This window comes from Hemiscyllium ocellatum, chromosome 4 (assembly GCF_020745735.1).
Source record: "Hemiscyllium ocellatum isolate sHemOce1 chromosome 4, sHemOce1.pat.X.cur, whole genome shotgun sequence".
NCBI lineage: Eukaryota > Metazoa > Chordata > Chondrichthyes > Orectolobiformes > Hemiscylliidae > Hemiscyllium > Hemiscyllium ocellatum.
This window is the reverse complement of record NC_083404.1, coordinates 41,984,687-41,999,596: the sequence shown is the minus strand read 5'-3', so window position 1 is coordinate 41,999,596 and position 14,910 is coordinate 41,984,687. Positions and strand designations below refer to the sequence as shown.

The window sequence follows — 14,910 nt, the reverse complement described above, 5'->3', positions numbered from 1 at the left end:
TTAGTCAAAAGCACATTAAAAAAAAATTTTCCAACACATATCAGTTCAGAAGAAGAGCCATGCTGGACTTGAAACATTAAACTCTATTTTTCTCTCTTTTTACAAGGGTATTTACCAAGTCATGGCAAATGGGATTAAAATAATCCGGTGGTTATTTTTGACCACTGTAGACTCAATGGGTCGAACAGACTTTATCTTTGAAGTACATCTCTTACAAGTCTAAGGTATAGTAACAGGATTAGGCAATTTGGCTCATCAAGTCTGTTTCACCATTTGATCATGGCTGATATGTTTCTCAAACCCATTCTCTTGCTTTCTCCCCTGACCAATCAATAACCTAACAATCTCTGTCTTAAATACACTCAGGGACTTTGCCACACAGAAGGCTGTGGAGGCCATGAGTTCCACAGATTCACCACCCTCTGGCTGAAGGAATTCCTCCATCCCTTCACTGAGAGGCTGTGCCCTTGGGTCCTAGTCTCTCCTTCTAGTTCAAACATCTCCATGTCCACTCTACCCAGGCATCTCCGTATTCCGTAAGTTTCAATGAGAGCCCCACCCCATTCTTCTAAAATCTATTCAAATACAGGCCCAGAATCCTCAATCATTTGTATGACAAGCCTTTCATCCTGGGATCATTCTTGTAAACTACTCTGGACTCCTTCCAACTCTAGCACATCCTTCTTTGGATACAGGGTCCAGAACTGGTCACAGTATTCCAAATGTGGTCTGGCCAGAGCCTTATCCAAACGCAGCAGTACATCTCTGCTCTTGTATTGTCAATGAATGCTAACATTACATTTGCCTTCCTAACTGTCAAATGAACCTACATGTTAACCTTAAGAGAATCCTGAATGAGGATTCCCAAGTCCCTTTGTGCTTCAGATTTCCACAGTCTTTCCCTAGAAAGTAGTCTACACCTCTATTCTTCCCAAAGTGCCTATCCTCACACCTCCTCAATTATATTCCATCTGTCACTTCTTTGCTCACTCTCCTAGCCTATCCAAGTCCTTCTGCAGCCTCCCCATTTCCCTAACACTACCAGTCACTCCTCTATCTTTGTCATCTGTACACATAGCAACAATGCCCTCGGTTGCTTTATTAACATCCAATGTAAATAGTTATAGTCCCAACACTGACCACTGGTCATCAGCTGCCATCCTGAAATAGACCATTTTTTCCCCCACTCTCTGCCTTCTGCCAGCTAGCCAGTCCTCTATCCATGCCAATTACCTTACCCCTAACACCCTGAGCTCTTATTTAGCAACCTCTTGTGCAGCACCTTCTCAAAAGGCCTTCTGGAAAACTGTCAAAATTGCTCATTATCTCCTCAAAGATTCTAACAGATTTGTCAGGCACAACCTCTGCTTAACAAAGTTGTGCTGACTCGACCATATTTTACAATGCACTTCCAAGATCTTAAAAGACAAAACTTAATATGTAGTAAAACAAACACAAATAGAAGTAATAAAACAGCACTAATTTATTTTGCAAAAACTAACATTGTCACTGCACTAAGGCTACATTGAATAATTCAGACTATTAACATGTCTTTTTACTTTTGACCACTTACAAATGTATACTTTAAATTATTTGCATTCTTCTCAAGCTTTATAAGGCTTTTGTAAACCTAGGTCAGCTTTTAAAGTTACGGCCGTTTTTAGTTATATATTTTATGTATAAATTAAAACCCCCACAGCAACTAGTTTATCTAGGTCAATTAATCCAGAAACACAAATATGAGGCTGCAGTGCTTCTAGCATTGGACAATTGCAAAAGGTTAACATTACTGACAAGTTGTGAAGAAAAGAAAGAATTCCCAACTCCTTTTATAAGCGGTTTAAAACCAAAGGTTAATTTAAAGAAAAGAGCAAGCACAGAAATAGGAATTGTATTAAATTTTTCATCTGATGATTCAAAGTCAAATTTTATGATCAGTGCAACTTGTTCAAGCTTTTTTTAAACTAAATCAGCATTACAAATTATTATCTTTTTAAAATAACATTTGAGGTGGTCATCTGTCGAAAGGGAAACAATACTAAATACCACTAAGCCAATTAAGTTAGCATTCTTCCTAAATCCTAATTGCTATTTGACTTTTTTTTAAAATAAAGAAAATGCTGTTTGGTAGCATTTTTTAGGATCTGAGCTGATCTGCTTAAAGGTAACCTCCTGAGGTGAAAATTTGTAGTGATGTATTTGTCTGATTGATTGATTGTGATTCCAAATATTGTGAAGAATCAGGTCCGTAAAACCTGCTAGAACAGCACTGGTAACAGCATAAGTTGAAGGGACAATACAAGATGGGGGTCAGGATTTGTTCAGGGAAAGGGAAAAAAAAAAGGCAGATTAAATACAGTGGACAAAAGTGTATATACAACATTCAAGTAACATATTTTTAAGGATAGAATAACTGTCATCCAGAGAAAAAGGCCGCCTGTCGACAATTCCCTTTCTGAACAGGTATCAGTGTCCATGGTGTTTCCATGTTTACAAATTCCTGGGTTTAAAAAAAAATCTACCAATCATAATAGGACCGATCAGCCTGAGTGAGTTTAAATGACAAAATTATCAAATTCATGAGGGTGGTGGAAGTTGAGACAATGCTTTCAAGAGGAAATTGGATGGTCACTTGAGTGAATGAAACTTGCAAGGCATCTCAGATAGCTCTCTAGGAACTAAACTGATTGAGTTGCTCTACAGAGCCAGCATGGGCTGAATAGGTAGAACAGTCATTTTATGTGGTATAATGATTCTATAGATTTTTTTGTTGTTATTAGGTGCTAAATAGTGAAGTGAAATGAAATTTGTAATGTCAAAACAAGTCCATCATTCAGATCATCTGGTCCATAAGATTTAACAGAGGTATGCCATGTGCCTCATCAAGTTTGCTCTGCCATTCAATGAGATCCTGGCAGATCTGACAATGCTGAACTTCACTTTCCTGCCTTTTCTCCATAACTCTTACTGATAAAAATCTATATATTTCAGCCTTGAATACGTTTAATGGTCCAGCCTCTACCACAAACCGCTGTAAAGAACTCTAGAGCTTCAATATTCTCAAAAGAAATTCCTCCTCTATCTTCAATGGATGACCTCTTATTCTGAAAATATGTCTTCTACTTTGTGACTCTCCCGCAACAGGAAACAACTGTTCAACATCTCCCCTGTAAAGTTTCTAAGAAGCTTATGTTTCAAAAAGATCACTGCTCATTCTTCTAAACTGCAATTAATACAATCTGCTCAACCTAATCTCACAAGAAAATGCCTTCATGACCAGAATCAATTTAGTGTGCATGAGGACTCCCAAATCTCTCCTGTTTTTCTGCAACTTAAATAATATGCAACTTCTCTATTCTTGACAAAGAGTACATTTTCCCACATTATATTCCATCAAAGTGGGTTTTTGCCTTGCCGATATCCCTTTGCAGACTCTGTCACTCTCACCATTAACTTTCCTTTTTTTTGTCAACTGCAAACTTGGTATATTGGCAAAATAGTATGTTCACTTTCCTCCTCCAAATCATTTATCTTGAAAACAACTGTGGCCCCAGCACTGATCCTGATGGCACTGCACTAGTTACAGGTTGCTATTCTGAAAATGCTCCCATATCACTTACAACTGTCTTGTCCCATCTGACTTTCAAGAAATCTAAGCCTATTAAATTATCCTTCAGTTCCTTTCTCCCTGGTGTTTATCTAGTTTTTCTTTAATGGAATCTACGCCATCATTTCTTCATGTGGAAGAGTTTGCATTGTCACTCTGGATAAAGATTTTTTTTTCACATTAAGAAGGATGTAAAAGCTTTAGAGAGGGTGCAGAAAAGATTTATGAAAATGATGCCAGTGATGAGGTACTAGCTGGGGCTAGACTGAAAAAAGTGGAGTTTGTGCTTCTTAAAAGGTGAAGAGAAGATTTGACAAATGCTCAAAATCATGAGGAATTGCAACCACACAGAAGAGAGAGGGAGAAAGAAATTCTCTTCCCTTTAGCAAGATCAAAAACCAAAGGAGACAGATTCAAGGTGATTAGCAAAAGAACAAAAGGCATTGGGAAACATGTTTCCGCAGTGAATGGGTAGAATCTAGAATGCAATACTATAGTGGAGGCACGTTCAACAGTGGCCTCAAAAGGAAATTGGATTCCCAGCTGGAGGAAAGAAAATGTCAGAGTTATAGGAAAAGGACAAAGGTGGGAAATTAGCTGAAGTGCATTCAACAGATTAAATGGATTCTATTTACACCATAGACATCCTATCATTCTATTGATGAATGGTGGCCTTTAAATTCCAATTTTCTCAAGATAAAGGAATGGAAATTTTGCAACTATACAGACTTTTGGAGTAATATGTATAGTTCTGGACACTACTTCTTAAGCAGGCAATGTAGCCTTGGAAGGAATACAGAATAGACTAACAAGGATGATACTGGGGCCTAAGAAAAACAATTATACAGGTTGCATAGTCCAGATTTCTATTTTCCTCTGTATAAGAGGATAACGTAGTGTTCTAATTGAAGTGTACATAATGTTTAATGGGGTTGTTGGAAAGGAACAACTCCTTTGAAGTACAGAGAGGCAGGCCATTCAGGGAAGATGTAAGGAAGTACTTTTCCATACAAAAGTTTGTGGAAATTGACAACCCTCTCTGGTGTGGGTATCAATTAAATTTCAAAATGAAGATTAATACACTTTTTTGAGGAATGGGGTAATAAAAAGTTGCAGACTCTAATGAATTAAAATACGGAGCAACAATTACAGCACTAAATGACTTACTGTCCTTAATCTACAGAAAAGCTAACAGGTACAGAATCTGACCCCCAAATTCTTCAGACCCATAAAATCTCATAGCAATAACTAATTCAATTGCATTGAAGCAGTAGTCTTTAGGCTGTTCCCAGCTGTACAATATTTTCAGTTCATAGAATCAAAGAATCTTTGTCAGTCTTTTTCAGGGGCTTACTGGAACTTTTGAAGCTCTTTAACTTAAAGCCAGAGAAGCTAACAAACATTGAGCTGTGGAGTGATAAACTTAAAACAAATTTGGTGAGGAAAGCAAGATGGGCAGATGAAACAAAAAGAATAATTAAAGAAGAGATCTTAAAGCAAGGTTACAGGATGGACTTATTTTAATTATGATCTGAAAACATATGCATGTTATTTTGTTTTTGGAGCACATTTCCTTTAATGCATTATAATTGATGAATAAGCAAGGGAGATGGTTGATGCAAAGTACTAAGTGTCCTTTAATTTCCTGTGTTTCACCACACTGATGGGATGAATGTCTGTTCTTGCAATCTGTAAGGATTCCAAGTGAAAAGACAACTCAGCAGTCTCCACTGAAATCATCAGGGGTCTCATTCCCTGATCTTGCAAACTAGTAATCTCACTTAACAGAGCCCATAATAATGCCCAGTGTAACAAATGTAAAGCATTAATAGCAATATAATTAGGGCTGTTTCATGAGCTAATGGATTAGACACATTGGTAGAGCAGTGTTAAACATGGGGAGAGACTGAAGGTAGCAGAAATTAAATTAATTAATTCCCAACATTTCAAGAAATAAAACTATTACTTACATTTTAGGTTCTCACTGAGACGAACATCTGGCAAGTGTTCCAAATGTTCAAATTTGAATCTATTTGATTACACCAGACTTCTTTAATTACTTAAAAGTGAAATCTGATGGGATTTGTGTTTCTGAAATTAGGGCAGCAGATGCATGGGACAAGCATAATCTACATAGTTTCCTTCAAGTCTATGAAGCCACTTAACATCCTGACTTGGAGTTATATCACCATTCCATTAGTGTCACTGTATCAAAATCCTGAAATTCCCTTCCTAACAGCACTATGGGTGTACTTACATGCCAATGTCTATAATGCCTTAAAGGGCTATGAACAAGAATTACTGTTGTTTCATTGGATAATACTAACAAGAGCAGTCAATGGAAATGCAGCTATTCTAAAACAAAATTACATTACTGAGAATAAACAGAATAACGTAACTAGTTTCTCATCTCTCATACATTAACTTTACACCAGTGAACCTTTACATGACCTTAACTTACAACCTCTCGCAGAACCACTGGGCCAAATTATTCTTGCAGAGACTGAATGGTACCCATCAATTCTACAACCATTCTGATTTATCTCAGGCTGATATCCCTACTTTCATCATTCGCCTTGTCTGTATATCTCCTCTCCTTTCCCTTTACCAGGGCTTTGTAACAGTCAACTATCATAAGCCTGCTCAAATAAGTGTTTCTTAAAAACCTAATGCTGTTAATAATTTACTACTTAGACACTTCCCTAATTGTTCTAATCCCTGTTCAGTGTATGAATACCCTCTTTCTCCTCTCTACTTTCTTGGCTGAGTTTTACAATACAATAAACTGTACATAAAAGCATTTTCAGTGTACTGGAAAGTTGGCTCTATACTGTGCAGTTGATATTAACAGGTAGATATTTGCTAGATTCTCAAAATTTGCAGGCCAGTTATCTCAGCCTTCCTGGTTGCTGAATTTAGAAAATCCATCATGTTTACTTGAAGCAACGGACTGCACAGATTCCACACATTCGGCATTCTACAAAGGGCAATGTGAAAGCAGCTAGGTGTAAACTGTTGTGTTACTTTAGGTTAAGATGAAATTATATCTAGCACATGTTCTATAATCAAAATACAAATGTTGAGTTAAACACAAAAGAAAAGTTAATACCAAAGATTTCAGGAGATTTAACACTAGAGAAAGACAGATTTGGAATTAACTTACTGATCATTTACAAATGCTTCTTTGTAGCATATCAATTATGCATTAGATTGATACGAAGATCCCAAGAACTTCATTAAAAATGTATTTTCTCGAAGTGAACACAATTAAAATGATAAATTACTAGTTTCTCAGCAGTTCTACAAATCTGAGCTAGCATTTGCCAACAAGTATTTTGCTGATATACTGAATTACTGCAAAGTATTTAAAAATTTGGACAAATAATCCACAGCTGATACTTTAATGTGCCTTCAGTTCTCATTTACAATATTTAGTAGTGTGACAATTGCATATGGGATACAGTATATATTGATTTTTAATATGACACCTATACAATCTAATAAAGCATTAAAGTAAATTTGGTCTTCGCAATAAATAATATTTGCCGTTAACACCAGCAAAGATACATCATAAACTGAATAAAGACCCACTAATTAAATGTTATAACTCTATATAGTGGAATGGGACTACATTTTCAACTTTAATCTTATTGGTGGGCTCAGCAATTCAGTAAAACCAAGGAAAAGTTACATCAGTTTTCTGAAGGATCCAGCTTTCCAACTCTCACAGATCTCAGTAATATATTTGAGAAACAGTTAAGGTAAAAAAAATGCAATTTGGACTTTGTGAACTGCTGAGTGTTATAAACTGCTCATATTCTGTACTTTTTACTTAATAAAATAAAATGAGACTTTTCCCTTAATTTCAAGAATATGCTTGATAAATTGATTGTATATAAATGAATATTGAATAAAAGATGATCAAAACTTTATTTCTGTGTGTTCATTTGCTTCTTTACAGGAGTGTTACTTTGAGTCACTAGATTTCAAATGCATTTTACAGAAAATGTGCACAATTTTACAGCACAATCAATTAAACAAAAATCACCATGTTGGAAATGCATGTTCTTTTGACCAGTTATTTCAAATTTTTGACCAACTGCCCTCCACAGATCAAAAGCTGGACAAGTAAATGATCTGGGTACACCAGAGGCACAGTTTCCAAAAACATTTTTGAGTTCACATAATATCACATCTAGTCAAGTGCAGGATAACTACCTAGAGTCATTTAGACCAAGTCAAAGCCTCCATCCAGACATGGTACAAATGTGACAGATTCAGGTTCAGCTCAATGATGGCTGTTAAGTAAATCGTATGAGATTGTTCCTGAAGATTTATTTATTGCCCATTGTCTTCATATTATTTCTGCATTAACATTACAAATACAACTGTTTCCTCGGTTTAAGAAAAAGCCCAAAACAAGAGATGTTGTTTGAGAACAGCCTGTAGAATTCTCCACTTGCATATGATGCTCTGGATGTTACTTGGACTGCTTTCTCCCATACTTTTTAGCTGTATCATATTTTAAAACAATGATCATCAGTTTTGATATATTCCAGTTTTTATCCTTCATTTTTCAAATGGCTGTCAACAATTTGGATTTTAAAATGCTTAAATTATTGGAGATGTTGAGTGAAAAGAAGAGTAGAAACAAGAAATAGCATTAAAATAATACTAGAGACTTCTAGTACATATAAATGTACAGATTTCTACGTTAAGCTGCAGCATTTATTTTGGAAAACCAGAATAGAACATTTTCTATCCTGAGAGCTATAATAAAGGGACACAGGATGCTTCTTAATTGTTTGGCTCAGATAATATTCAAAGGCTACTTAACAAGATATGGTAAGGCAGGGTCACATTACAATTCTTCATAAAAAAGAAATCAAAAGAATGGACTTTGTCCGCTGATTATTACTTTCATACCAAAGCAAGGCAAATCCTATATCTAAAAGAGGACAGGGAAGATGGCCTCCATTTTAAGTTAATTCGGTGTTTGGTATTTGGGTGCTTGCTGTCATGAAACAATTTTTTTTTGTTTTTGAAAGCTTATAATATTTCAAAGTCATTTTACACTATTTAACAAACTAGGTTTTGATGCAGCTGGCATACCTACAGCAACTGATAGGGTGGATTTATGGCAGTTTTGTTTCGTCACAAACCATGTGGTTTAAGATGGATCAGGTAAAAACCAGCATGTTTTAGTTTTAAAATTTAAATATGGTAAAAACTTAAGATTAAAACCTTTAACTGGATTATATATGCCTTTGGAATGAAATGCACAGTTTCAATACAAACATAAAATGCAAAATCTCAATTATTCTACTGGCCTCCAGAATAAAAACAAAATTATTGAAGTTGCTATGTAACACAATTAAACATGTTTTTATATCTGGGTTACGTTGTGTTCTTTCATGTGAGGAGCTCTTCGGTGAAATCCCAGCAGACTGAGGAAGAGTTTCCAGTTCAAGTTTCTGAATTTCACTTCACATCAGTTTTTTCTAACACCCAGTCAATCACCTAGACAAGAAACAGCAAACAGATTTGATGGAGCAATTTGTTGATATGCTGCTGTTGATTGCCATTCTGCAGTCTGTGTGTAGACCATTGCTTTATATAAGGTGGCAAGAAATTATAGGTATGTAACACCTTTGACACATAAATATCACAATAGGGTGTTTTATGGAAGTTTTTATTTAGTAAAGGAATAAATAAGCCCCTTAGTCATGGGGAGGGAGTTTGAAAAGAGGACTGAAAGTTGATTGAAGAGTTTTCAGAAATTTTTGTTTATACTGAAAGTTAAGTGGTAACATGAGCGATTTAGAGAGAGAGAGTTACAGCTAAAGGTTTTCTCACCAATATGAAAACAACAGAAAGAAAATGATCAAAAGGACTCAGTAGAAGAACGAAAGGATCGAGGTGTTGTGGACAGTAGAATATCATGGAACTATTTGGGGAGAATGAGAAGTCAATAATTGCCCTGCAAGGCAAAAGCAATGAACAATTAGTTGGAGCATGAACAGTGGAGGTTAAAGGCTGACAAAAAGCTATGTTAAGAGCTGAAAATGTGTTGCTGGAAAAGCGCAGCAGGTCAGGCAGCATCCAAGGAACAGGAGGATCAACGTTTCGGGCATAAGGCCTTCTTCAGGAATCTTATGCCCGAAACGTTGAATCTCCTGTTCCTTGGATGCTGCCTGACCTGCTGCGCTTTTCCAGCAACACATTTTCAGCTCTGATCTCCAGCATCTGCAGACCTCACTTTCTCCTCCAAAAAGCTATGTTAAGTCTATCTCGTACAAAGATCAGTTGCAGTGGGAGGGTTACCAAACAGAAGACATAGATGATATGAAGTTTAAAGTTGTTCGTTTAGGATACCAAGGACTTTAATTGCTTGGTTAAGAGAAGCTGATAGGGAGTAGAATAAAGCCTTCCCAACTTTCAAGCTTAGGAAACCTTATATTCATCCATTAGTGGATCAGACAGACAGCTTGAAAGAATAGAATTAGTCACAGGGCAAAGGAAGTAATGCAAAGTAGAACAAGTCATGATTTATAATAGTTCACACCATGGAATTGATATTAGCAAAGGAAAGCATATAAGTGCATGCAGGGGAAATTGAACTAAAAAGCCAACATAAACAAGCTTTTAAACAGTAAGCAAAATATGACAATGTAAAAATACTTTAAATCATATGGTACTATTACATCTTATTTGGTTCTTGAAAGTAATTGAGGTTTTCCTTATTGCCCGATATAGAAACACTGATGTCTGCTAGGCACAGCAAAACTTTACGGGAAAAAAATTACACAACTTTCAGAAGCAACTTAAACACATGGTCTGTTATTTCAGATTAAATTCATGAACTAGACAAAGTCTTGTGAAGCATTGCTCCACCATGACCTGAAAATCTAATTTTCCAAAAATGAAGGTTTATGGTGTGTTTAATTAATTTCTTCATAAAGTTATTAATTAGAACAATAGCAATTCAACCAGATTATTTTAGGTATTCCAGTAGAGCTGGACATGCTGGTTTATAATGACTCAGTGAGTAAAAGGTCATGAAGGCTGAGTAAACTGTAAGCCATCAAAGGTGACACGATGAGCCAGTGAATCACACACCACAGGAAGACATTCAGTCCATTAGGCATATGCCAGTTCTTTGACAGATCTATCAGATTAGTCTCTCACAAACCCTTTACCACAACTCTGCAACCTATTTTACCTTCAAAAGAAAATTGGATAAATTCTTGAAGTTACAAATGGACTGATTTCCACTGCCCTTTCAGGCAGTGCTTGCAGGGCACAACTTGCTGTGTAAAAAACAGTTTGCTCATGTCTGCCCACACCATTAATGGGTTGCAGATTCTGACAGATTTCCTGTGGCCCAACCTCCATCTCACACAAAAATTTACCATAGGTGAGAAATGGGGGAAGAAAACTTCTGCTGCTGCCAAACTTTGCTAGCTGAGTAGCTTCGTGTGGCAGGTCTCCAGTGATTAAGCTTCAGTGCCAGGAGGGAAGAAAATGAAATAGATTGCCCAAAATTTGTCTGAAGCCCAGTTTAATGCTGAAGCATAGCATCCACCAGGTTTAGAGATCCTGGATACCTGTTGCGTGGAGATGCAATTAAAGCCTATATTGCTACAGTGGTAACGATGGAAGATATACCACTTTAGAATCAAATCAACTGTCTACGATTCTTCCAAGTGAGAGGATGTTCCAGCATTTACAAATAACTTTCCTCCACTCCTGCCCACTTCACTAGTACCACTGTGTAGCTAATACAAAGCCATCAAATAATTTTGTTCCATTGTGTAAAGACTATCCTGTTGAATGGCTGTGCGTGCCATTGTGACAGAAATTTTTTCATGTTTCAGCAGAGTATCAGCAATGTGACCTCATGAGATTAGCAATCACATTATTTCGAAAATCTAAAAAATAGAGTGGGATAATTCAGGAATAGCAATCAAAACCACTAGTTTCCAAGAACTAGCTGATGTGTGTTTTGATTCACTGTCAGATGTGGGTGGGCATCACTGGCTCTGCCAGCATTTATTGGCCAGAGGGCAGTTTAGACTCAACCGTATTGTTGTGGCTCTGGGGTCATATGTAGGTCAGTCCAAATAAGGACATAAGTGAAAAGTTTGAATTTTTCCAGCAACAGTTTCTTGGTCATTATTAGATTACACTCCACAAATCAGATTTTTATTGAATTCAAATTCCACCATCTGTCAATATAGATTTTGAATGTGGATCCCCAGAATATTACTTCAGTCTCTAAATTAATATCAATAGGCCAATAAAATGAAATATGTGCAGACAGCCTGTGATAACTACTGCTATAATTGTCTAGTAACTCACCACAGCCCCATGATTTCCCTGATTTGCATATACAAACATATAGGGATGTCATTAAGATCATTACTGTTCATTTCAAACTATGATATATATTATAGTGAAGCCTCAATATCTTTTTGGAACTAATAGCACATCTCTAAGGATGGAAAATTCTCTACAAATGTCCACGGCCACCTTTATGAATTTCCTGCAAAAGTCCGGTAATTGTTGGCTAACTTGCACAAATTGGCTGCACACAGACCTGCATCAATGAACTAGGATATTTGCCTGCTAAAATCTTGAGAGACCTTGCAGAATACTTTCATTCTGGAGGGTTGTAAATAATTTGATTTGCTAACAAAATATATTCTGACAAAGCTGATACTTAGAGTCATAGATGTATAGCACGGAAACAGACCCTTCGGTCCTACTCATCCATGTCAACCAAATATCCTAACCTAATCTAGTCCCATTTGCCAGCACTTGGCCCATATCTGTCTAAACCTTTCCTATTCATATACCCATCCAGATGCCTTTTAGATGCTACAATTGTACCAGCCTCCACCACTTCCTCTAGCAGCTCATTCCATATACACACCACCCTCTGCATGAAAACATTGCCCCTTAGGTCTCTTTTATATCTTTCCCCCTCACCCTAAACCTATGTCCCCTAGTTCTGGACTCTCTATTTATCCTATCCATTCCCTTTATGATTTAATAAACCTCTATAAGGTCACCCCTCAGCCTCCGACATTTCAGGGAAGACAGTCCCAGCCCATTTAGCTTCTCCCTGTAGATCAAATCCTCCGACCCTTGCAACGTCCTGCAAATCTTTTCTGAACCCTTTCCCTTTCAAGTTTCACAACACCCTTCCAATAGGAACGAGACCAGAATTGCACACAGTATTCCTGAAGTGGCCAAACTAATGTCCTGTGAAGCCGCAACATGACATTCCAACTCCTACACTCAATACCCTGACCAATAAGGGAAAGCATACCAAACACCTTCTTCACTATTCTATCTACCTACAACTCTACTTTCAAGCAACTATGAGCCTGCACCCCAAGGTTTCTTTGTTCAGCAACACTCCCCTAGGACTTTACCATTAAGAATACAAGTCCTGTTCTAGTTTGCTTTTCCAAAATGCAGCACCTCACATTTATCTAAATTAAACTCATCTGCCACTCCTCAGCCCATTGGCCCATCTGATCAAAATCCCATTGTAATCTGTGGTAACCTTCTTCACTGTCCACTACACCTCCAATTTTGGTGTCATCTGCAAACTTACTAACTATACCGCCTATGTTCACATGCAAATCGCTTATATAAATGATGAAAAGTACTGGACCCAGTACTGATCCTTGTGACATTCCACTGATCACAAGCCTCCAGTATGAAAAGCAACCCTTCACCATCATCCTAGTTCTCCCTGAATTCCATGAGGTCTAACCTTGCTAACCAGTCTCCCATAGGGAACCTTGTCAAATGCCTTACTGAAGTCCATGTAGATCTACCACTCTGCCCTCACCAATCCTCTTTGCAATTTGTTCAGAAAACAATCCTAGCCTTTCCAAATACATGAAAATCCTGTTCCTCAGGATTCCCTCCAACAATTTGCCCACCACCTATTACAGGTTCACCGGTCTCCAGTTCCTGGCTTTTCCTTACCTTCTTTTTTAAATAGTGGTTCCATGTTAGCCAACCTCTAATCTTCTAGCACCCCAACTGTGACTACAGAGAATACAAATATCTCAGCAAGGTGCTCAGCAATCATTTCCCAGAGTTCTAGAGCACACTTGATCAGGTCCTAGTGATTTATCCACCTTTATGCATTTCAAGACATCCAGAACCACCTCCTCTGTAATATGAACATTTTTCAAGATGTCACCATGTATTTCACCATATTCTATATCGTTCATGTCCTTTTCCACAGTAAACACTGCTGCAAAATACTCTTTAAGCATCTCCCACATATTCTGCGGCTCCATACATAGGCTGCTTTGCTGATCTTTGAAGGACCCTATTCTCTCCCTAGATACCCTTTTGTCCGTAATGTATTTATAAAAGCCCTTTTGATTCTCCTTACCGCATTTGCTAAAGTTGTCTCATGCCCCCTTTTTTGCCCTCCTGACTTCTGTCAAAGTTGGCTTTTTTTAAAAGTCTATAGACTCAGCTACTATCTGGTTTGATGCTCAGAGCTAAGTAAATAAACATTTTACAAGTTTTACTTAAGAAAGCATTTAGTACGCAATTAAGAACAGGTACAGTTATGGTGTATCTGACTTGCACCATAAATTCCAACCCTTCATTTGAGAACCATATCACCTTTGAAGCAACGTTTGACCTTTATTTACCTCCCCATCCCCACCCTGAAATGACATGTGGAATGTCAAGCAATAATGCTTTCATCATAGACATGAAAAGACCAGTTATCTGGGTACTTCACTTCAATTTATTAACATTGTTAATTAAATAAAGGACTAATTCAAGAAATTGCCAATTAATTTGATGACATTTGTGGTATAGCTTTTAAGTGATGCAAAGCGACAGCAGTGAGTTCTATCCACAAGATCCATAGCAGCCAATCACCGCGACTCCTTCCAACAACAACTAACAAACCCACACCCTCTACTACCTAGAAGGGCAGAAGAATGCAAGGGAACTCCAAGTTTCCCTTCCAACCACATACTGTTCTGACTTAGAACCACATTGCCATTCTTTCCTGAATCAGAATCCTGGAGCTCCCTTCCTAGTAACATTGTAGGAATGTCTGCACCACATGGACTGCAATAGTTTAAGAAGGCAGCTCACCAGCACTTTGCTCATGAGCAATTAGGGATGGCAACAGTGGCCCAGATAGTAGCACCCATAACCCATGAATAAATTTAAAATAAAAATAAAAGTAAAAGATGAGATGAGATTATGATATTAGTTCTCGCAAAAACATATGTGATCATTACAATAGT

General features: G+C 37.3%; 1 protein-coding gene across 3 annotated transcripts in view; it reads right to left on the bottom strand.

The window, feature by feature from the left end:
• Positions 1–7,185: 7,185 nt before the first annotated feature.
• mtbp (MDM2 binding protein) overlaps positions 7,186–14,910 on the bottom strand; it is a 75,957-nt gene continuing 68,232 nt past the window's right edge. For 2 of the 3 annotated variants that reach the window (XM_060823032.1, XM_060823036.1), the window contains exon 22: positions 7,187–9,127. In XM_060823032.1, coding sequence (XP_060679015.1) covers positions 9,089–9,127 — 39 coding nt within the window. In that variant the 3' untranslated portion in view covers positions 7,187–9,088. Of the gene's footprint in view, positions 9,128–14,910 lie in introns of all 3 variants that reach the window. The other variant, XM_060823039.1, reaches the window with a different exon arrangement.